The sequence below is a fragment of the Athene cunicularia genome (genome assembly GCF_003259725.1).
Source record: "Athene cunicularia isolate RWA chromosome 1 unlocalized genomic scaffold, athCun1 chr1_part1, whole genome shotgun sequence".
Taxonomy (NCBI): domain Eukaryota; kingdom Metazoa; phylum Chordata; class Aves; order Strigiformes; family Strigidae; genus Athene; species Athene cunicularia.
The window spans coordinates 63,572,825-63,588,503 of record NW_020799091.1 but is presented as its reverse complement, the minus strand read 5'-3'; the positions used below and the strand labels follow the sequence as shown (position 1 = coordinate 63,588,503).

The 15,679-nt window shown below is 39.5% G+C and overlaps 1 protein-coding gene across 10 annotated transcripts in view; it reads right to left on the bottom strand.

The window, feature by feature from the left end:
- Positions 1-15,679, bottom strand: part of MCF2L (MCF.2 cell line derived transforming sequence like) — a 160,518-nt gene that overhangs the window by 70,928 nt on the left and 73,911 nt on the right. The window contains exon 1 of one of the 10 annotated variants that reach the window (XM_026868536.1): positions 8,795-8,981. The exons of the other annotated variants lie outside the window; for them this stretch is intronic. Coding sequence (XP_026724337.1) covers positions 8,795-8,867 — 73 coding nt within the window. The 5' untranslated portion in view covers positions 8,868-8,981. Of the gene's footprint in view, positions 1-8,794; positions 8,982-15,679 lie in introns of those variants that run through there. 10 annotated transcript variants of the gene reach the window in all.

The window sequence follows — 15,679 nt, the reverse complement described above, 5'->3', positions numbered from 1 at the left end:
TCACTAACAGTCAGCTCCTTCGTGTAGCCCCCAAAGGAAGAAGGGCCAGAGCAGCAGAGCTGGTGAAGACAGCCCTCTTCTGCTCTAAGCCACATGAAACTCAGGAGCTAGTCAAGACACCAAGAGAGCTCTTCAGCTTTAAAATTGAATTTTAGAAGTCACTGATGAATAGTGACAATGCCTGCAAGCTCTGTGCTAGGTGTGCTTAGCCACAACAGCTGCAGACCAAGCTCCTCGGGTCCATGCGCTGTTTGTAGCCACACCAGGATGACGACAAGAGTTCATGCAAATGTTCATAAACTAAGTATTAAAACCTCACCAGTTTAAAATAACTTCAGGAAGAGTTCATTTCTATTTTATCTGACTTCAGTGCAATCAAAGCAGGGAACGAGGAAAAACAAGTGATTAAACCTCTGGAATTTTCATGCAAAAGGCATCTTTCTGCTAAAGTGTAGTTAGGAAGGAAATTATCACCTGGGTTAAAACACTGCTCTCCACTTTTGTTCTTTTTTCTCATGAGCTAAAATATCCCAAGAAAGCTGGAAATATGAATTCTTCACCTCCACCAGCATCCCAGTTGCTAGCACAAAACCAGCAACCTAGCACTCCAAGAAGCTTCATGTGACACTGAATGTCCAAAAAATATTTAAAATGATACAGCTATGTAAGAATTCTACTTGTAAAAGCTTAACAGACTACAGTCAAGCTACATCTCCCATTTCCTCTTCTAGTCAGAAAAGTCAGTTTCCTTTCAAGACCTCTTGTGCACGGAGGAGATGCTCAAGTGGAGATCCCTTTTCTTTTCAGTGAATCTTACCTTAAGCCATTATAAGGTCCTCTCCTATGTCATTACTAACATCAGTTCATTTTCTAGACCTGCACAGCCTATTGCCACAAAAAGCATAGAAAAGCATGTCTATGTAGCCCATTTCCACAATAGGCTAGGCTGGAATCCCATACATTTTCAATGTTAAGTAAGGATTTAGTTGAGTCAAGACTTGGAAGTGGTACCGCCAAAGAAAATCTAAAACCTTAGGAGTGATGTTCCCTCAGTTATAAGCCCATGCCCAGTGGACAGAAGCACTTACTTTGTGAGTGGTGTTTTAATCATATCAGAATCCCTCACCATCCAGATCTTTCAGAGAGTCCATGACATTCCTGCAGCACTTTTCATTACCCATAAATTTTGGTAAAATTGAAATTACACCACTGGAGTGAAACTTGGTAACTCTTTTCTTTTAATTATACCTGAAGAACACCATAACTACTTAGAAGAGACATAAATTAGTCCCGAAATGCTGCAATCACAGAACTTAACTACAAGGAACGGGAACTTGTCATGTGTTAAATAACAGAAAAACCAAAAAACTTTGTATTTTATAGATGCCTCCTGAAACACATGCTTTACCCAAGTAATTCCTGCTTCCTGTAATCACAATTTAAAAAAAAAAAAAAAGTCCATCTGTTTCTTCTTTGAGGTAACAGGCTTGGAGCTTTGGCACAGGACTATCTACAATACTACAGGAATGGTGGTTTGATTTCAGGGAGGGAAATGAATCACTGATCCTTCTTTTAAAAAGAACTTTTGAGGTGCACAGCAAATGCAGTGCTGCTGGGCTGGCATAAGATGACAAGAGGTGTAATAGTCCCCATTTTCGTGGCTCAAATTATGAAATAGCAGCTCAAAAGCATACTTTGACAACCAACCAAGATTTGTTTCTTTCAAAATCTCGTCTAAATTTTTTTGATTTGTCCACTTATTATGCATGTCAAAGGAGGTATTTGTCTTTGTCCTCGTCTTAGTTTGCCTAAATAATACCACCTCAAAGCACAAACGTCAAAGGAAATATAACCCTCTAGCTTCCCTGTATAGGGATTCTTCTTCCTCTTCTGCTTTACCAGTCACACCTTCTTGACACACATACTCTGTAGTCCTACAGCTTCTCAGGGATCAACATTAAATTTGGATATGGCTTACAGGAGTAATTAAAGACAAGGTGATCTGTAACTAGAATAACACTATGTAATAATTAGGAAGGCAATCTAGGGATCAACACAAGACCTAATATTTCTTTATACTTGAAGAAAATCTAAACCAGGACAGTATTATGAGCCATAAAAAAAAAAAAAAAAAAAAAAAAAAAAAAAAAAAAAAAAAAGTAGGGGTTGTGCGAGGGTGTGAGGGGGAGATGTTGCAATTGTTGCAAGAAATATGAGAGTGTTTTGCCATGCTTTTGCTTCATACAGTGTTCAAGCTCACCTAATCTGTTTTGGTGAGAGAGATGTTCCTCATGCTATTTCAAGTCATGATAATTACGCTCGTCCCAAACTGAGAAGGAAGAGAAACTTTGAAACATGCCACACAGCCATATTATAGCATAATATAGCTTTCTGTCACCTGCAAAGAGGACTTAGAGTGCAGCAACACCATCACATGGACTTACCATCTAAAAGCAAAAATTCACCTGATGTGTATAGTAAGCTCCTACTACTGCAACAATAATATTCCTCTCATCCTCTCTCTTCCTAGGAAGTTCTGAAGAAAGCCAAAGAAATTTTATTTGCCTGCTGGTAAACCCTTTTCTGTTCTTTCAGGACAGTTCCAAACTGCTAGGAACCATGACCCCAAAATAGGATTAACAAATATTACCAAAACTGCAGCATCATTAAATCCTTCATATTGCAAATCATGCTGAGAGTGTAGTATAAAAATATTTGGAATGTATTAGATGTATTTAGTCACCAACAAGAAGTAGATTTTGCAAAAAGCAAAGATTTTGTGGGTTTGGGTTTGTTTTTTTTTAATGGAGAAATATTAGATACAGCCTGAGTAGCAGAGAATGTTCCCCTTGAGCAAGCACTCAAGGCCATTGACCCAGATGTGTCTCACTTGGTACTTTATAACACGAGCCTCCACAGAGTAACAAAAATGTTAGATTTTGCCAACTTCATTTAACAAGATTTAATGTTCTGAGAAAACGATGAGAATTCTGCTTTTTAAGTGCTAAAGCCTTGCAAAGAAAGGGGGAAAACAGAAAGATCAACTCTGAATAGAACAACTACGTGCAAATTATAGGACTCATCTTCAATGTGACTTAAAAAACTAATGATGCAATCACACAGCTTAAACACATATGCTAAAGTGGACGTTTTTTCAGGCAACCAAACCAAAGATTCCTCTCCACTGAAACCACCTGCTTTCAACCCTCCCGCTGCAGAAAAATGCACATCCCAAAGCTTTGACTGAAAACACGTACAGGACCAGCTGCATGAGCACTTGGCAGTTCTACTAAATGGAATGCTATTTTTGTGTGGTATTTTGGAAGCAAGATAGGATTTTAAAAATTGCGTCATTGTAGTCTTGATCTGAAAATTAAAATCACTTTTACAAAACAGCTAAGTGGTAAAAATCTAACTGCTCATTGTACACATCTATTCTGGAGAGAAATGATACTTTCTTTGCTCAGGGAGACTTACCAATCCACACAGCTACAGTACAAGCCTGCACAGCACATTGTTTGAAACACTGGAAATGGCACTTGATGTTAATCACAGCATTAGGCTACAGTGCTAACAATTGTGAGGTTGTCAGAGAATGGTTTGGGTTCAAAGGGACCTTCAAAGACCATCGAGTTCAACCTCCCTGCCATGGGCAGGGATGTCTTCCACTAGCCCAGGTTGCTCAAAGCCCCATCCAACCTGGCCTGGAACACTGCCAGGGAGGGGGCAGCCACAGTTCTCTGGGCAAACAGTTCCAGTCTCTCATTATCCTCATTGTAAAAAAAATTCTTCCTCATATCCAATCTAAACCTACCCTATTTCCCTTCAAACCCAATGCTACTTGTCCTGTCACTGCAGGCCCCGGTAAAAAGTCTTCCTTGAATTTTATCATTTCATCAACATGGTGGGTGGCTAGAATCACTTCTAATGAACAATGTATTTTATGGTACTCTGACACAAGCACTCTTTTCCATAGAGCTGTACAACTGTAAACTAATGTTTTGAAATGGGATGCAAAGCACTTAATGGGTATGAGGGAGAAGGAAGAGCCAAGTGTTCGCTAAGTGGCTTATATGGAACGAAGTACCAGCTTTCCACTACAATATATTTTCTTGAAGCTGGCTGTAAACTTGCCAGGTCTTGGGACTCTGACTACGGACGACTTACAAGGAAGAGGTTGCCGAGTTCATAACCAAACTGGCTGCCCCACGGAGATGACAGAGTTGCTAACAAAGCAGATCTTGGAGTACTGTGGGTTACTGCCCAACACCATAAAAAAGATGGAACCCATCATACGTCTCTCTAAAGCCCTGCTATTATTAACTGCTTCAGGTAATACAGAGGCAGGACACGGTTTAGTATCTCATAGGCAGCTCAAGAGTCCTTTAATGCAACACAGTCACATCTGCTGCTCACATCCAGCATTTTGCAGGCAGCATGCTTAGAGGTTTGGCAGGAGCCTACCCTCCTTTGCTTTATAGACCCTCATTTTCACAGCTTTTAGGTTTCAAATTAAGCATCCACTCATTATCCAATCTGAGAATTTGGCATATGGCTGTAATGACTAATCAAGTTCTGCTAAATAAAGATCTGGCCCTGTAAGCAAGGAGTTATTTTTGATGGAAACTAACTGTGCAAAACAAATCAATGAAGATCTAACCCACTGGATTTATTTCAGTGTCTCACCTGCAAAAAAAGTTAGATTCTGTTTCGGTGCAACAGTCTAACTGGATGTTACCTCTATATTGAGAGGCAGTTTTGCTAGACTTTAAATCCAGAGATTGACAGCTTTCTCTTAAAAATCTGCCCTTTTGAGCATACAGGGAAATTACTTAAGATTCCTGGAACAACAGATCTCTTATTTTGTGTGTGCCATGCATAAAGCAGATGCGTATTAAAAAAGTTACAACTTGCTGTTCATTAAGAAAAGCCACAGTTCATAAATCATCTCAAGTGAAACACAAAATCTCTGCTAGGTTTACTTAAAATCAACAAAACCCTGCCATGTTCAAACTGAGAAGTGAATAGATACATTCTGAATTAGATGATGTCCACAATTTCTCTCACCTAACTGAACATAAAAACAGAAAACAAGACTAAGAACTGCAGAGCTGAACTTTGTTTGCTAGAATTCCACAGGCTCTGTGGAATGAAGGTTTGTAAAAGCCAGGGTCTTTCAAAGCACCGTGAGTAGCTTGCTCTTCCATTTTCAGGGGTTTTGCATCTTCTGCAGAAACCAGAAATGTAGCAGGGCTGCATTTTGAAGAGTAAAGCCATGTAAACAAAAAGAAGTTCTGATTATCTGATGCTTAGAGAAGTACCTGACAAACAGCATCTATAAAAACATTTGAGGAAACAAACATATAAGACTCCCTTCATTTCAAGGTAACAAGGTAATGATGAGAAGCAGAATATCTCATAGATCATGTGTGGTGAAGAGGTAAAGAGCAAACTTTGACCTTGAACTTCTCTGGTGGTTGGTATTCTCATCTGAAGTCTCATTTGACCTCACTGGATAGTCTGCTCCCTTGAGACTGAAGGCAGCTCAAAATAAACAACTAAAAAACCCAAATGAACAAAAAAAGTCACAGCAGTGGTTTTAAGATGGGGATTTACTTTTACAAACCTGGCCCTAGGTCCCACTAAGTACTAGGTCTCAACGGCACCACTGAGGTGCTCTATAGATATCTGGAACATTTAGTTACTAAAGGACACTAACACTTACTAGGAAGGAGTTAATGTCTTTACTGAATCTTTGCACAGCAAAGGGATGAGAGGCAACAGTCAGACGCTACAGCATGGGAAATTCCAGCTGAATGCAAGGGAAGAAATTCACTATGAGAAGAGTCCAGCAGTGGAATATACAACCCAGCAAGGCTGAACGATCTCCACCCTTGGATATATGCAAAACTCAGATGGACAAATTTCTGAGAAACCTGCTTTAACTTTAAAGTTAACCTTGCTTGGAACCAGAGGCAGGACTAGGCAGCATCCAGGGGTCCCTTCCAACCTAGGTTTTTCTGTAATTCTAAAGGAATTCCTTGGTGAGAAGTCCCCAAGCCCACCTCACAATCCTGGAAGGAAAAGAGAAATTTCCAACACAGATATCATGGCCTCCCAACAAACACACACATACAAACTAAATTGTGTACTAACTTCGGTAGATTGACTTTAGAAATGTATATAGAATAAGTGTAAAATTTAGTTATGTTGACACACTTGCTGAATCTCAGGCCAATAAAATTTGTCTACAACCATACGTTACATGGTATATCAATTTTCTAGAAAACAAAAAAGAATTCTAACACAATAGATTTTCCAAAGGAAAGAGGAAATATCCCAGAATCATGATGAAGCAGCTCTGCTTCCAAAAAAAATCCAGCCAATAATTGTTTTGTAAGAACTGTTTACAACCCTCCAGTGTCAACAACTAACAGCTTCCCAGGACGCAAAACTCTCACCTAGTAGCAGATCCCCTCCCACTGCAGTACTATAGCTCTGAGAAGATCACATCATACCTGTCTCAGAGGCAAACAACCATGGTACTGACTTGCCTTGCTTTCCTCCTTTCAGATAACACTTTGGAGTGTTCTTTACATTGAAATGTAGCAAATGACGATTCATTCACTGAACCATTTGTTGCCTGACCCGCAACTCGCAAGTGCTGTGCGTGGCTCCTGCAGCTGAAGGGAGTCTACCTTCGTTGCAAATAAGGCTGACAGATTTTAACAACACTCCCCTCAATTACAAGCACACACAGAGGACCTCTGCCAGGACTCCAGTCATCCTCTTCCCACATTTCCCCTATCTACAAGGAAAACTTGGAGCACCTTCATGAGGGACACTCCAGAAGATCCTGTCCCTTGGAGAGGGCCTGATAACTCCAGGGGATCTGCAGTCACAGACAGGCCGTGCTGGCTCCACACCCCACTACTGCAACACTCCAATTGTGTCAAGAACTTTTTAGTCTTGCAATGTACCTACAAGACAGGAGGTGCTTTCATCCCCATTTGGACCCTAAAAGCCAGAACCAGCACTGCTAACAACTATTTGCACAGTCTTTAAGAAGAACAAAGAGTTGAGTCCTGTGCCCATTTCCCAAATCCATCCTCTCTTTTCAGTTTGTCCACCCTTTTTGCCATACACTTACTCCAAGATATGGGCTGACAAAGGAATTCCCCAAGAAGATACTGTTTTCCTTGGAAATTTTCATAGGGTTGAGAATGGTAAGATGGGTATCTGAGACCTTCTCTTTCATTTTCTCTGCTGACTGTAGGCACAGAAAATACCCTGTACAGCGCTCAGGAGGAAGAAGAAAGAACAGTGCCAGGGAAAGGGACAAACTTTCTGCCCACTTTGAGCATAAAATCTTTCAACAGTTCTCTAGGAAGGAGTGATCTCTGGCACAATGAACATGTCCACAAGAAATGGTGGCAGTCAACAGATGAAAATCAAGCTTTGGCAGCTGCTAACAAAAGCAGCCCTGCTCACTTATTTCTCAATAATCAAATACAATTTAAACTTGGCAACTTACACAAATAGTCCTGACATGCCTACATATGCACCACCATGATTTGACACAAACCACTCCCTGGTTCTGCAGTTTAAAACGGACATTCACTCTCTCATACAATATTCAGCCATTTCCTAAATCCACCCCTCCCCTCTCAGGCACAGATGGGGATGCACATAAAGACCAAAAAAATCGCTCAGACTAATCCCTCCACCCTTTCCATGTGGCTAGCCTCACCTTTCTTAAAACCTTTCATTCACTCCTCCTGAGCAGCATGCCTTTTGGTACTATCCCTAGTACCACGAGTACTACTGAGAAGCAGAGCACTCAGACTCACATGTTGATAATTTAATTAGCAGTACTAATTAAAGATTAGTAAGAAGATCCACCCTTTAGTTAGAAGATACACCCTTTACGTACCTGTTTCTTTTAAATTTGACATTTCAAAAGCAACAGCATTAGAAGGTTAGACACCAGTCTATGAACTCAGTGCTCTTTCTCCTGTCCTCCTCTGCAATAGTCACACGTACCAAAAGCAGAAAACAGAACTGGAAATGTGAATTCAAACACCAGAATAAGGAAGCAATTTTTGCTTGTGCCTATTCCACAAAACATGCTTTCAGTTTTGCAATGGACTGTAGCTGCGCTATTAACTGCAAATAATATCTCCACTATTTCACTGTAACTTAACAGAAACAACATTCCTATAGAAAGCTCTGACTGAAGGAATTTAAGAAATAATGCATTTTAGATTAACCCTCCTATACTAACAACTAGAGGATGCCAAATTGTATCCTGTGAAAGAAACTATGCTTTTTCCCTACCTCAAATAGGGATCAGGAGAAATTCTGTATCTGATATTTACATAAAATGCAATGAGTTGAAAATTAAAACCCACTGTAATTCAGGAACAGCAGGATGGCTCTCTGCAACAGCAAGTTCTCCTTGTAAGCTGTAGCAGCAGTTCTGATCGCCATAATCACTGCATGAGTGAATCCTGAACAAAGTACCTTCTGTGTAAAATACAGGAATAGATTTAGTGGATATGTCTGATGTATCGAGAAATACATCCGCAAATAAAAGGATACACTGCAAATTTACACAAGCACACAACACATACACCCCCCTAACAATAAATTATATGAATATACAAAAAAGAGTACAACTTCTGCCTTTGTACTAAAACAAATCCCATTTTCCTCAGCAGGATAATTTTAGCCAACAGAGTTCCTCCCTGACCTGCAATCAAGTAAGTAAGAAAATTTTAAAAACTAGACACACCTGTGCTTTTCTTCAGAAGAAGCCACAATTCAGCAGTAGCTTTGTAGAGCAAGGAGATCAGACTTAAGGTCATGTTGCTTCTAATCGATTTAGTGCAAAATAGTTCCACAGACAGTGACCTATTTATCCGTGAGCCCGTCTTCAGTGCAAAATGAGAGCGCAAAACTCCATCTTTCAGTCAAAGCCAAGCCTCCAGGGACACAATACCCTTCTTCAAATTACATGCAGAGCAACTGTGCCTGTCAGGAGGCTTCAGAGGTCCTCTGAAGGGCTCGCCAGTTGATGGTTACTTACCACTTCTTCTCTTCCTGCATAAAGTGCTGGCACACATTAGATACAAGCTGTTCACTTTAAATGTGAACACATGTACTGTTCAAACATTATCAGAGTAAGAATGCATTAAAAAATTAATCTTAAGTGTGCCTTGTAAAGAACCTTCCTTTAAGAGCCCTAGTTTTAACAAATGAGATCCAATAAATCCAGCCACATCATCTTTTTCTACCACCCACCCCTTCTCCACACAGAGAAATTAACTGCCCAAAGGGCAGATGTCATTTTCCAATTAGTCTTTGGTTAGAAACGTCCCCAGAAATGCATCCAGCGTTTCCTATCTGTGAGGGAATTCTCACCCAAGTGTCTTTGGTGGAACCAAACTGGGATGCTTTCTTTGGTAGTAAACCCACCAAAGCACCTGTTCTATATGAAGGAGCCTACCCAAAGCAGCAGGAACCACCAAAAGAACATGTATTCCAACTTACAAAGTCACATTAGTAGAATATGCACAAATCATATTTGTAAGAAAATGGGAAATATGGCAACAGATAATAAAATCAATTATGACCAAAATATTCCATAGGATCTTTCAGACATGAATGCTCAGCCGTCTCACTTTACTTGTTCCTTTAAAGTCATTGTCCAGTGACTACTTGTTAATTAATACACAAGATTAGTTACCAGCACTCCAGACTCACTAATCAAAGAGTGAGCCAACGGGCGGGAGTGACAGCAACAACTATATGAAAACAAACAGATTGTTTTTCTTCACTTCACGGTGCTATAAGAGCCCTATCCCAACAAGAGGGGTCAAGGAAAGAGGACAATGAGGATAAAAAGCCTGGATTGATGGCTACATCTGTTTACAAAATCCCAACTGCAGATGGGGAAAAGCTCTGTTTCCGCTTCAGCATTTCCAGCCATCAACCAATCCCATAAACACACACCCAACAAACCCAGGTCACCCACAGACCACACCAGAGATTATTTTCCAAAGCGCCCCACATTTGTGTTCTCACCACTCATCTGCCACGGGGCAGGGAATTTTGATGATCCCAAACCAGTCAGATGTGTTATAATAAATCTACCATCTAAACAAGTAGCTCTATTCAGTGCGTCGCATTAAAAAGTGACCTGAACAATATAATTGAGGTAATTTATTTTAAATTCTGCTATTTCATTTTGGTGCCCATTACATTTTGTACTATGTCAAAACACAAGAGTTTCCTAAGAAATATCAGATGTTTCTAATTAAAGGTAGACTTAATCCAAATAACACTCATTAGAAATGTTTTACTTAACTGTTCTTTATTATATGAGTCATTATTAGTACACTGGATTTTGAAGAAAGCTTGAAATTAGTGAATGAGTCTTCACACCACTCCCACAAGTCACATAAATACTCACACATGTGAAAGTTGAGATGGAGTAAGTGACCTCTCTTGGATCAGGTAACAGCATCTGTTGCAATGTCAGAAACAGGATCTATGTCTCAGATCTAAGCACGTATTCCTCCTTTCCAGGACTGTCACCTAACTGGCTCTGTGGAGGTGTGTGCTCTTAGATCTGTATCTTGACTTGCAGTCCTCATACAAAGCTAACAACTCTTAGCATTTTCTTTCTAGCTCTTGTGCTACAACATGGTTCCAGGAAGAACACTCTCAGAGCAGTTAGAAATCCCACATGTGATATACCATATGCAAGTATACACACTGATATTAATTTCTTTCTTAGCAGCACCAAGCCAGACTCAAACATTTTCTAGTCAGACTCCTCAGCAATATGCTTGGCTGACTACATACGACTGTTAGTGGTAACAGGGATTTGCTGTCACCTGCAACACAGCATGCTAAAAACCTAACTCTTGTTATCCGAAGCTTTATGCAGTGATAAAGCAGGCATAGGAGTGCTTTCGAAACATGCAAGAGAGGGAGAGGAAGTCTTATGGCCTGCCTTCAGAGATTAAAACCAAGTGAAAGAGGAACTACACCCTTCTCAAAAAGGTATCATCCTCACCTACACCCATTTAGTATAAGATACAGGAACCTAGTATTTTGGCAAACTGGCTATTTCCTTAAGAAAAAAGCCCCCAAACCGTGAATATAAAAGAGGAAAATGAACCACCTACATAGTATTGGATGTGCTTGTTCTAATTTTCAAGACAGAGGAAGTATAAACCCTCATATTAACCAACACCATCTCTTCCAGAGCCCTTTCACATAGTACATCATGTGGACAGTGACCCCTCAACAGGCTTTTGCCTTCAGATTTCAGAACAAAGGAAGCAGTGGAACAAGTCATTCAGGTGAAAAGCAAGTACTAGTTTAAAAATAATTTAATTTCTTGGACTAGTGCGACAGATACATGTATTATCCATCCTCTAGGCCCTCACCTAGCTTCCTCCTTCCTAGACTTTAAATCTCCAAAACCCAGTTATGTATGTTTTTCCTGGATGACTCAAGAATTAATAATGACCATAGCTAAGAGCACCAAAATATAGCATTGCTTGTTTCAACTCTGCTATCCTTCAATATCAACCAACTAGACACACCTTCACCTCCCACTTTCAGGAACCAGAGTGTCCTTAGACGGAACAACACATGTGAAGAAATAGTAGAGAGAGCTCAGCCTGTGCTGTACAGGAGACTCGGAGCCTGCTCCCGTTGTGCTGGCGGGACAGGAACCCACAGAGTGACTCTGTGGAAACTGGCCTCAGCTATCTGTCCAAATGGTATTTCAGGCAGAGGTGATTTTTTTGTTTCTAGCAGTTCCATTCTGCACAGAAAACTTAAAATTTCACTGAGCTAGAGATGCTACAGTCTCCTGTGAAACAATCTCCTGGGAAAAGAGGGCTCCAGCCAGTAATCAAATGCCTTTTTATTTTAGTACTCTATTTTGGAGTGTGTGTATGGGGGAAATGTTTCCTCCACAGTTATAATACATTGTCTCCTTGCTGTGAGCTTCAGAGAACAGCAGCAAGAAAGAATAAACATGTCAGAGCACAAAAAACCTTCCCTGGCCTTCATGATCCAGCCTGAAATACAATCAGAGATGAACGCTGTGGTACATGGGAATAAATGTTAGCAACAAGACTTAAGGGCAAATTTAAGCTCTACTAAAACACACAGGAGCAACAGCTCTCCTCAAAAAATCTGTGTGGGCACATGTGTGTATATTTATGAATGCAAGGAAATTCATTTCAACTCCACTCATGCTCCACGCTCAGGTTAAGCTCTCCCTGCCACCTCAGCGTGGGATGTGTGTGACATACTCCAGCCTACAGAGCAGAGGAAAATGAGTGGGAGAAGCTGTTAAAGGATGCATACAAAGTCAGTTGAGGCTGTGTCATCTTAGTTTTTAGCCCAGAGAAGGAAGCTATGACTGTGGCTTAAATATACAAGATACTGTACCTGCTTAATAAAGCACATGCAAACATGCAGCATGAGGGTAGCAAAGTTCGTGGTAAAGGATGTTAAAGTTTAGGAAGTTCAACATTAAAGTATAATTATTAAATGTATTTTTCCTTCAGGGGTGCAGTATTTAGCAAAAAGCACATCAATAAAGCACTTTGTGGATTCAGCATGCCAAAAGCTATCCTTATAGTATCTTAGCATAATGTAAATGTCTCTCTCTAAAAAAATCTTAGCAAAATACACCTAACTCACACCTGTAATGGCAGAATTTATAACTGTTTGGAGTTGAAGACACTGAAAAATTCGACACATCTGTTGGCATCTAGTTTAGCATACTAGACTATTTAGAAGCCTTATTAAAAAAAAAATCAAGAAGGATTAGGATAAAATTAAAGAATTAATGCAAAAAAGGTTTCATCCTTTTTAAAGTCATCAAGTATTCAAAACTGCCAATTCCACCTGGTTTACATCAAAAGATTGCAAAGCATTAAAATTAGTTTATACACACATTACACATACACAAACACACATTTATATAAAGCCATTATATAAAGCAGCTTGTCAAACCTCCATACAGCAACAGAACTAATCCATTTTGAAACTGCTTTGGCAGTTTTCAACTCAGTTGCTAAATCATAAAAAAAGGTCCCTGTATCACACCCAAACCTAAATTTAAACAAGGACAAGCAATCAAGACTCATGATCAGAAAAAAAAAAGCAATAAAAACTGCCATCCATGAAGAAAGACACTCTTTCCATGACAGTGAACATGTGGGTAACACCAATAGTTGCTGGCGTACTTAAAAGCAAAGGATGCTGTTGAATTAATAGGATGAACCTGGCAATATCTCTCAGAAAGATATTGCTAGGAAGAAGTATAAGCAAAGCTGCTGAGAAATACCTTGAAAATATACTTTGCACTCTAAGACAGTAATAAACTTCAAAGTTTTAAAGATTATGTCTCTTACACCAGCTATCCAGAAAGTAAAAAAAAAAAAAAGCAAATGAACAGTAATTTTTAAGGAAGTGTAACACCTATCAAGGATAGCACTTCCCCAACCTCATGGCTACACTTAGAGGTTCTTCCCAAAACCATGACAAAAGCCTGTCCACTGAATGCAGCTATCACAAAACTGTTTCAATTTCTAATTTTAAAATTCTATCTTTCTGGTGTTCTGCAAACTGAATTTTAATGTTAATATTTTTCTATTTTCATGTCTTTTCTAAACAAGCTCCCCAACAAGTATTTTTAATCATAGGCCTCTCCTTCACAGTGCTTCAGGATTTACTGAGGTTTCTCATTTCAGAGAGACACAAAAACTGGACTTCTCTTCAGGTTGAATTTAATAATGCAGGAGTTAGTAGTAAAACACTTCATCCTGCAGTACTTGGTGACAGTTCCATCTGTCCACAGCTGCAAAAGCCAACTGTGACCTTTTTAACTTCACAAACAGCAGCAGTGGTCCATACAGCAGTGCCTGCAGTGAGACGCAGCTACTCAGACTGCACTGGGGTGGGGAAAAGAAGACTCCTGTCTCTGCACTGAAGTTTTCTGAAGTGGTATTCAAAAGTCAGGAGATGGGAGATTGCAGTCTGATAAGAATTAAAAACTGTAATTAAAGGTGGAAACCAAATCACCACTGACATTAGACAGAAGGTAGAACTAAAATTTGGGAAAAGCAAGAAGATGAGATCTCTTTATAGCAGCAGTGGGAAAGAAAAAGAAATTAATGTGGAGTTCAGTGACAGCAGAGAGGAGAACCCAACAGTGAGTAATGAGAACAGAAACATGTGTTGAAAGCAGGATTAAATTCAGGACAGGAAAACCAGGTTTATTTTGTATTCTGAGATATATATCAATAAGAATATTACTCCAGAAAGCAATGAAAACCAGAGACCATTAAAACAAATGAAGTGTTGTGCCACAATCACAACTATATTTATAGTCAAAATATAAAATAAAACTTTGTCAGCAATAGGAAACCGTTTTTATGACTCTTGAAGTACACAGAATCATTTTTTTTTCACTGATTAACAAGATACTCAGGAAGCAGAAAAACTTTCAGGTCAAAAGTTGTGGGAGAATTGGTTCCAACAAAAATATCAGGTGCTCCTGTAACACTGATGAACACAGATAAAGGCTGCAAAACTATTTATTATAAAGGAAGGAAAATAAAAGAACATTTGCAGAAATCATCATTCCCCAAAATCCTGAAAGAGCAAAGAGGACAGAGAGAAGAGAAACCTGATCTTGATCTGAGATAAAGAGACAGAACATTCATTCCATCTCTTAAGTAATCAGTTAGGGTGGGTTTAGACAAATTAGTTCTGATAGTGGTGGAGGATCATTCATAGCTCCAAATGAAATAATAATAATAAAAAATATCTGGCTATTAAATCATCTCAGTTACCTGTCATTTTAGATTGGTGAGTATAAGCAAAATCCTTCAGAGTTAGCCATCAACCTTCCGGCTTACTTACACTGCATAAATCTGACCCACATTATTGTGAGGTTACACTTGAAAATGGTCAAACCCACATAACAGATAGGATAAAAATGCCACTATCTCCTTGATAGCTTCTTACTTTTCAGGCTAGTTTTGATTTTGACTCATGATTTGGAATTTTTCTGGCCAAGGCATGCATGCTGCAGCAAGCTGCCTGTGGCCATGCAACTCATCGATATCCCACACATGGGGAAAGTGAAAAAATACAAGCGAACATGTTGAGCAATCCCCAAAGCTCACCATTACCTCCACTTACAGGTTCCCAAAACAAAATCTCAATTTCTCCCATTGCCAATACTTTCACCCTTCTGGGCTTCAACAAGCTCCACAGTTTCCTCAAGAAAAGAAGAGGCTTAACATCAGGAAAGAATAACCGAAGCTCATTTTCCACTGATCAAAAAGAAAAGAGAGCAGAATACACGTTTAGATGAGCTTCTTCTGGAAAGCCAACCTGGAGAACTGCTTCAGGTTCTTGCTAGAAATTCACTTCATTCCAAGAAAGAAAATCTCAATGCAATGAGAAGAAAATACCTTATCCCTTGTGCTTAGCAGCCTGATATTCTTGATTCAATTTAGTCAGTGGAGAAAAGACAAAGCTCACATAGGTTGCTCTCCGTGGAAAGACACGATATACAATCACACACACCTGACCTTTTTACTTTGTACGTGTAGGATTTTTAAGAAAGCAGTAA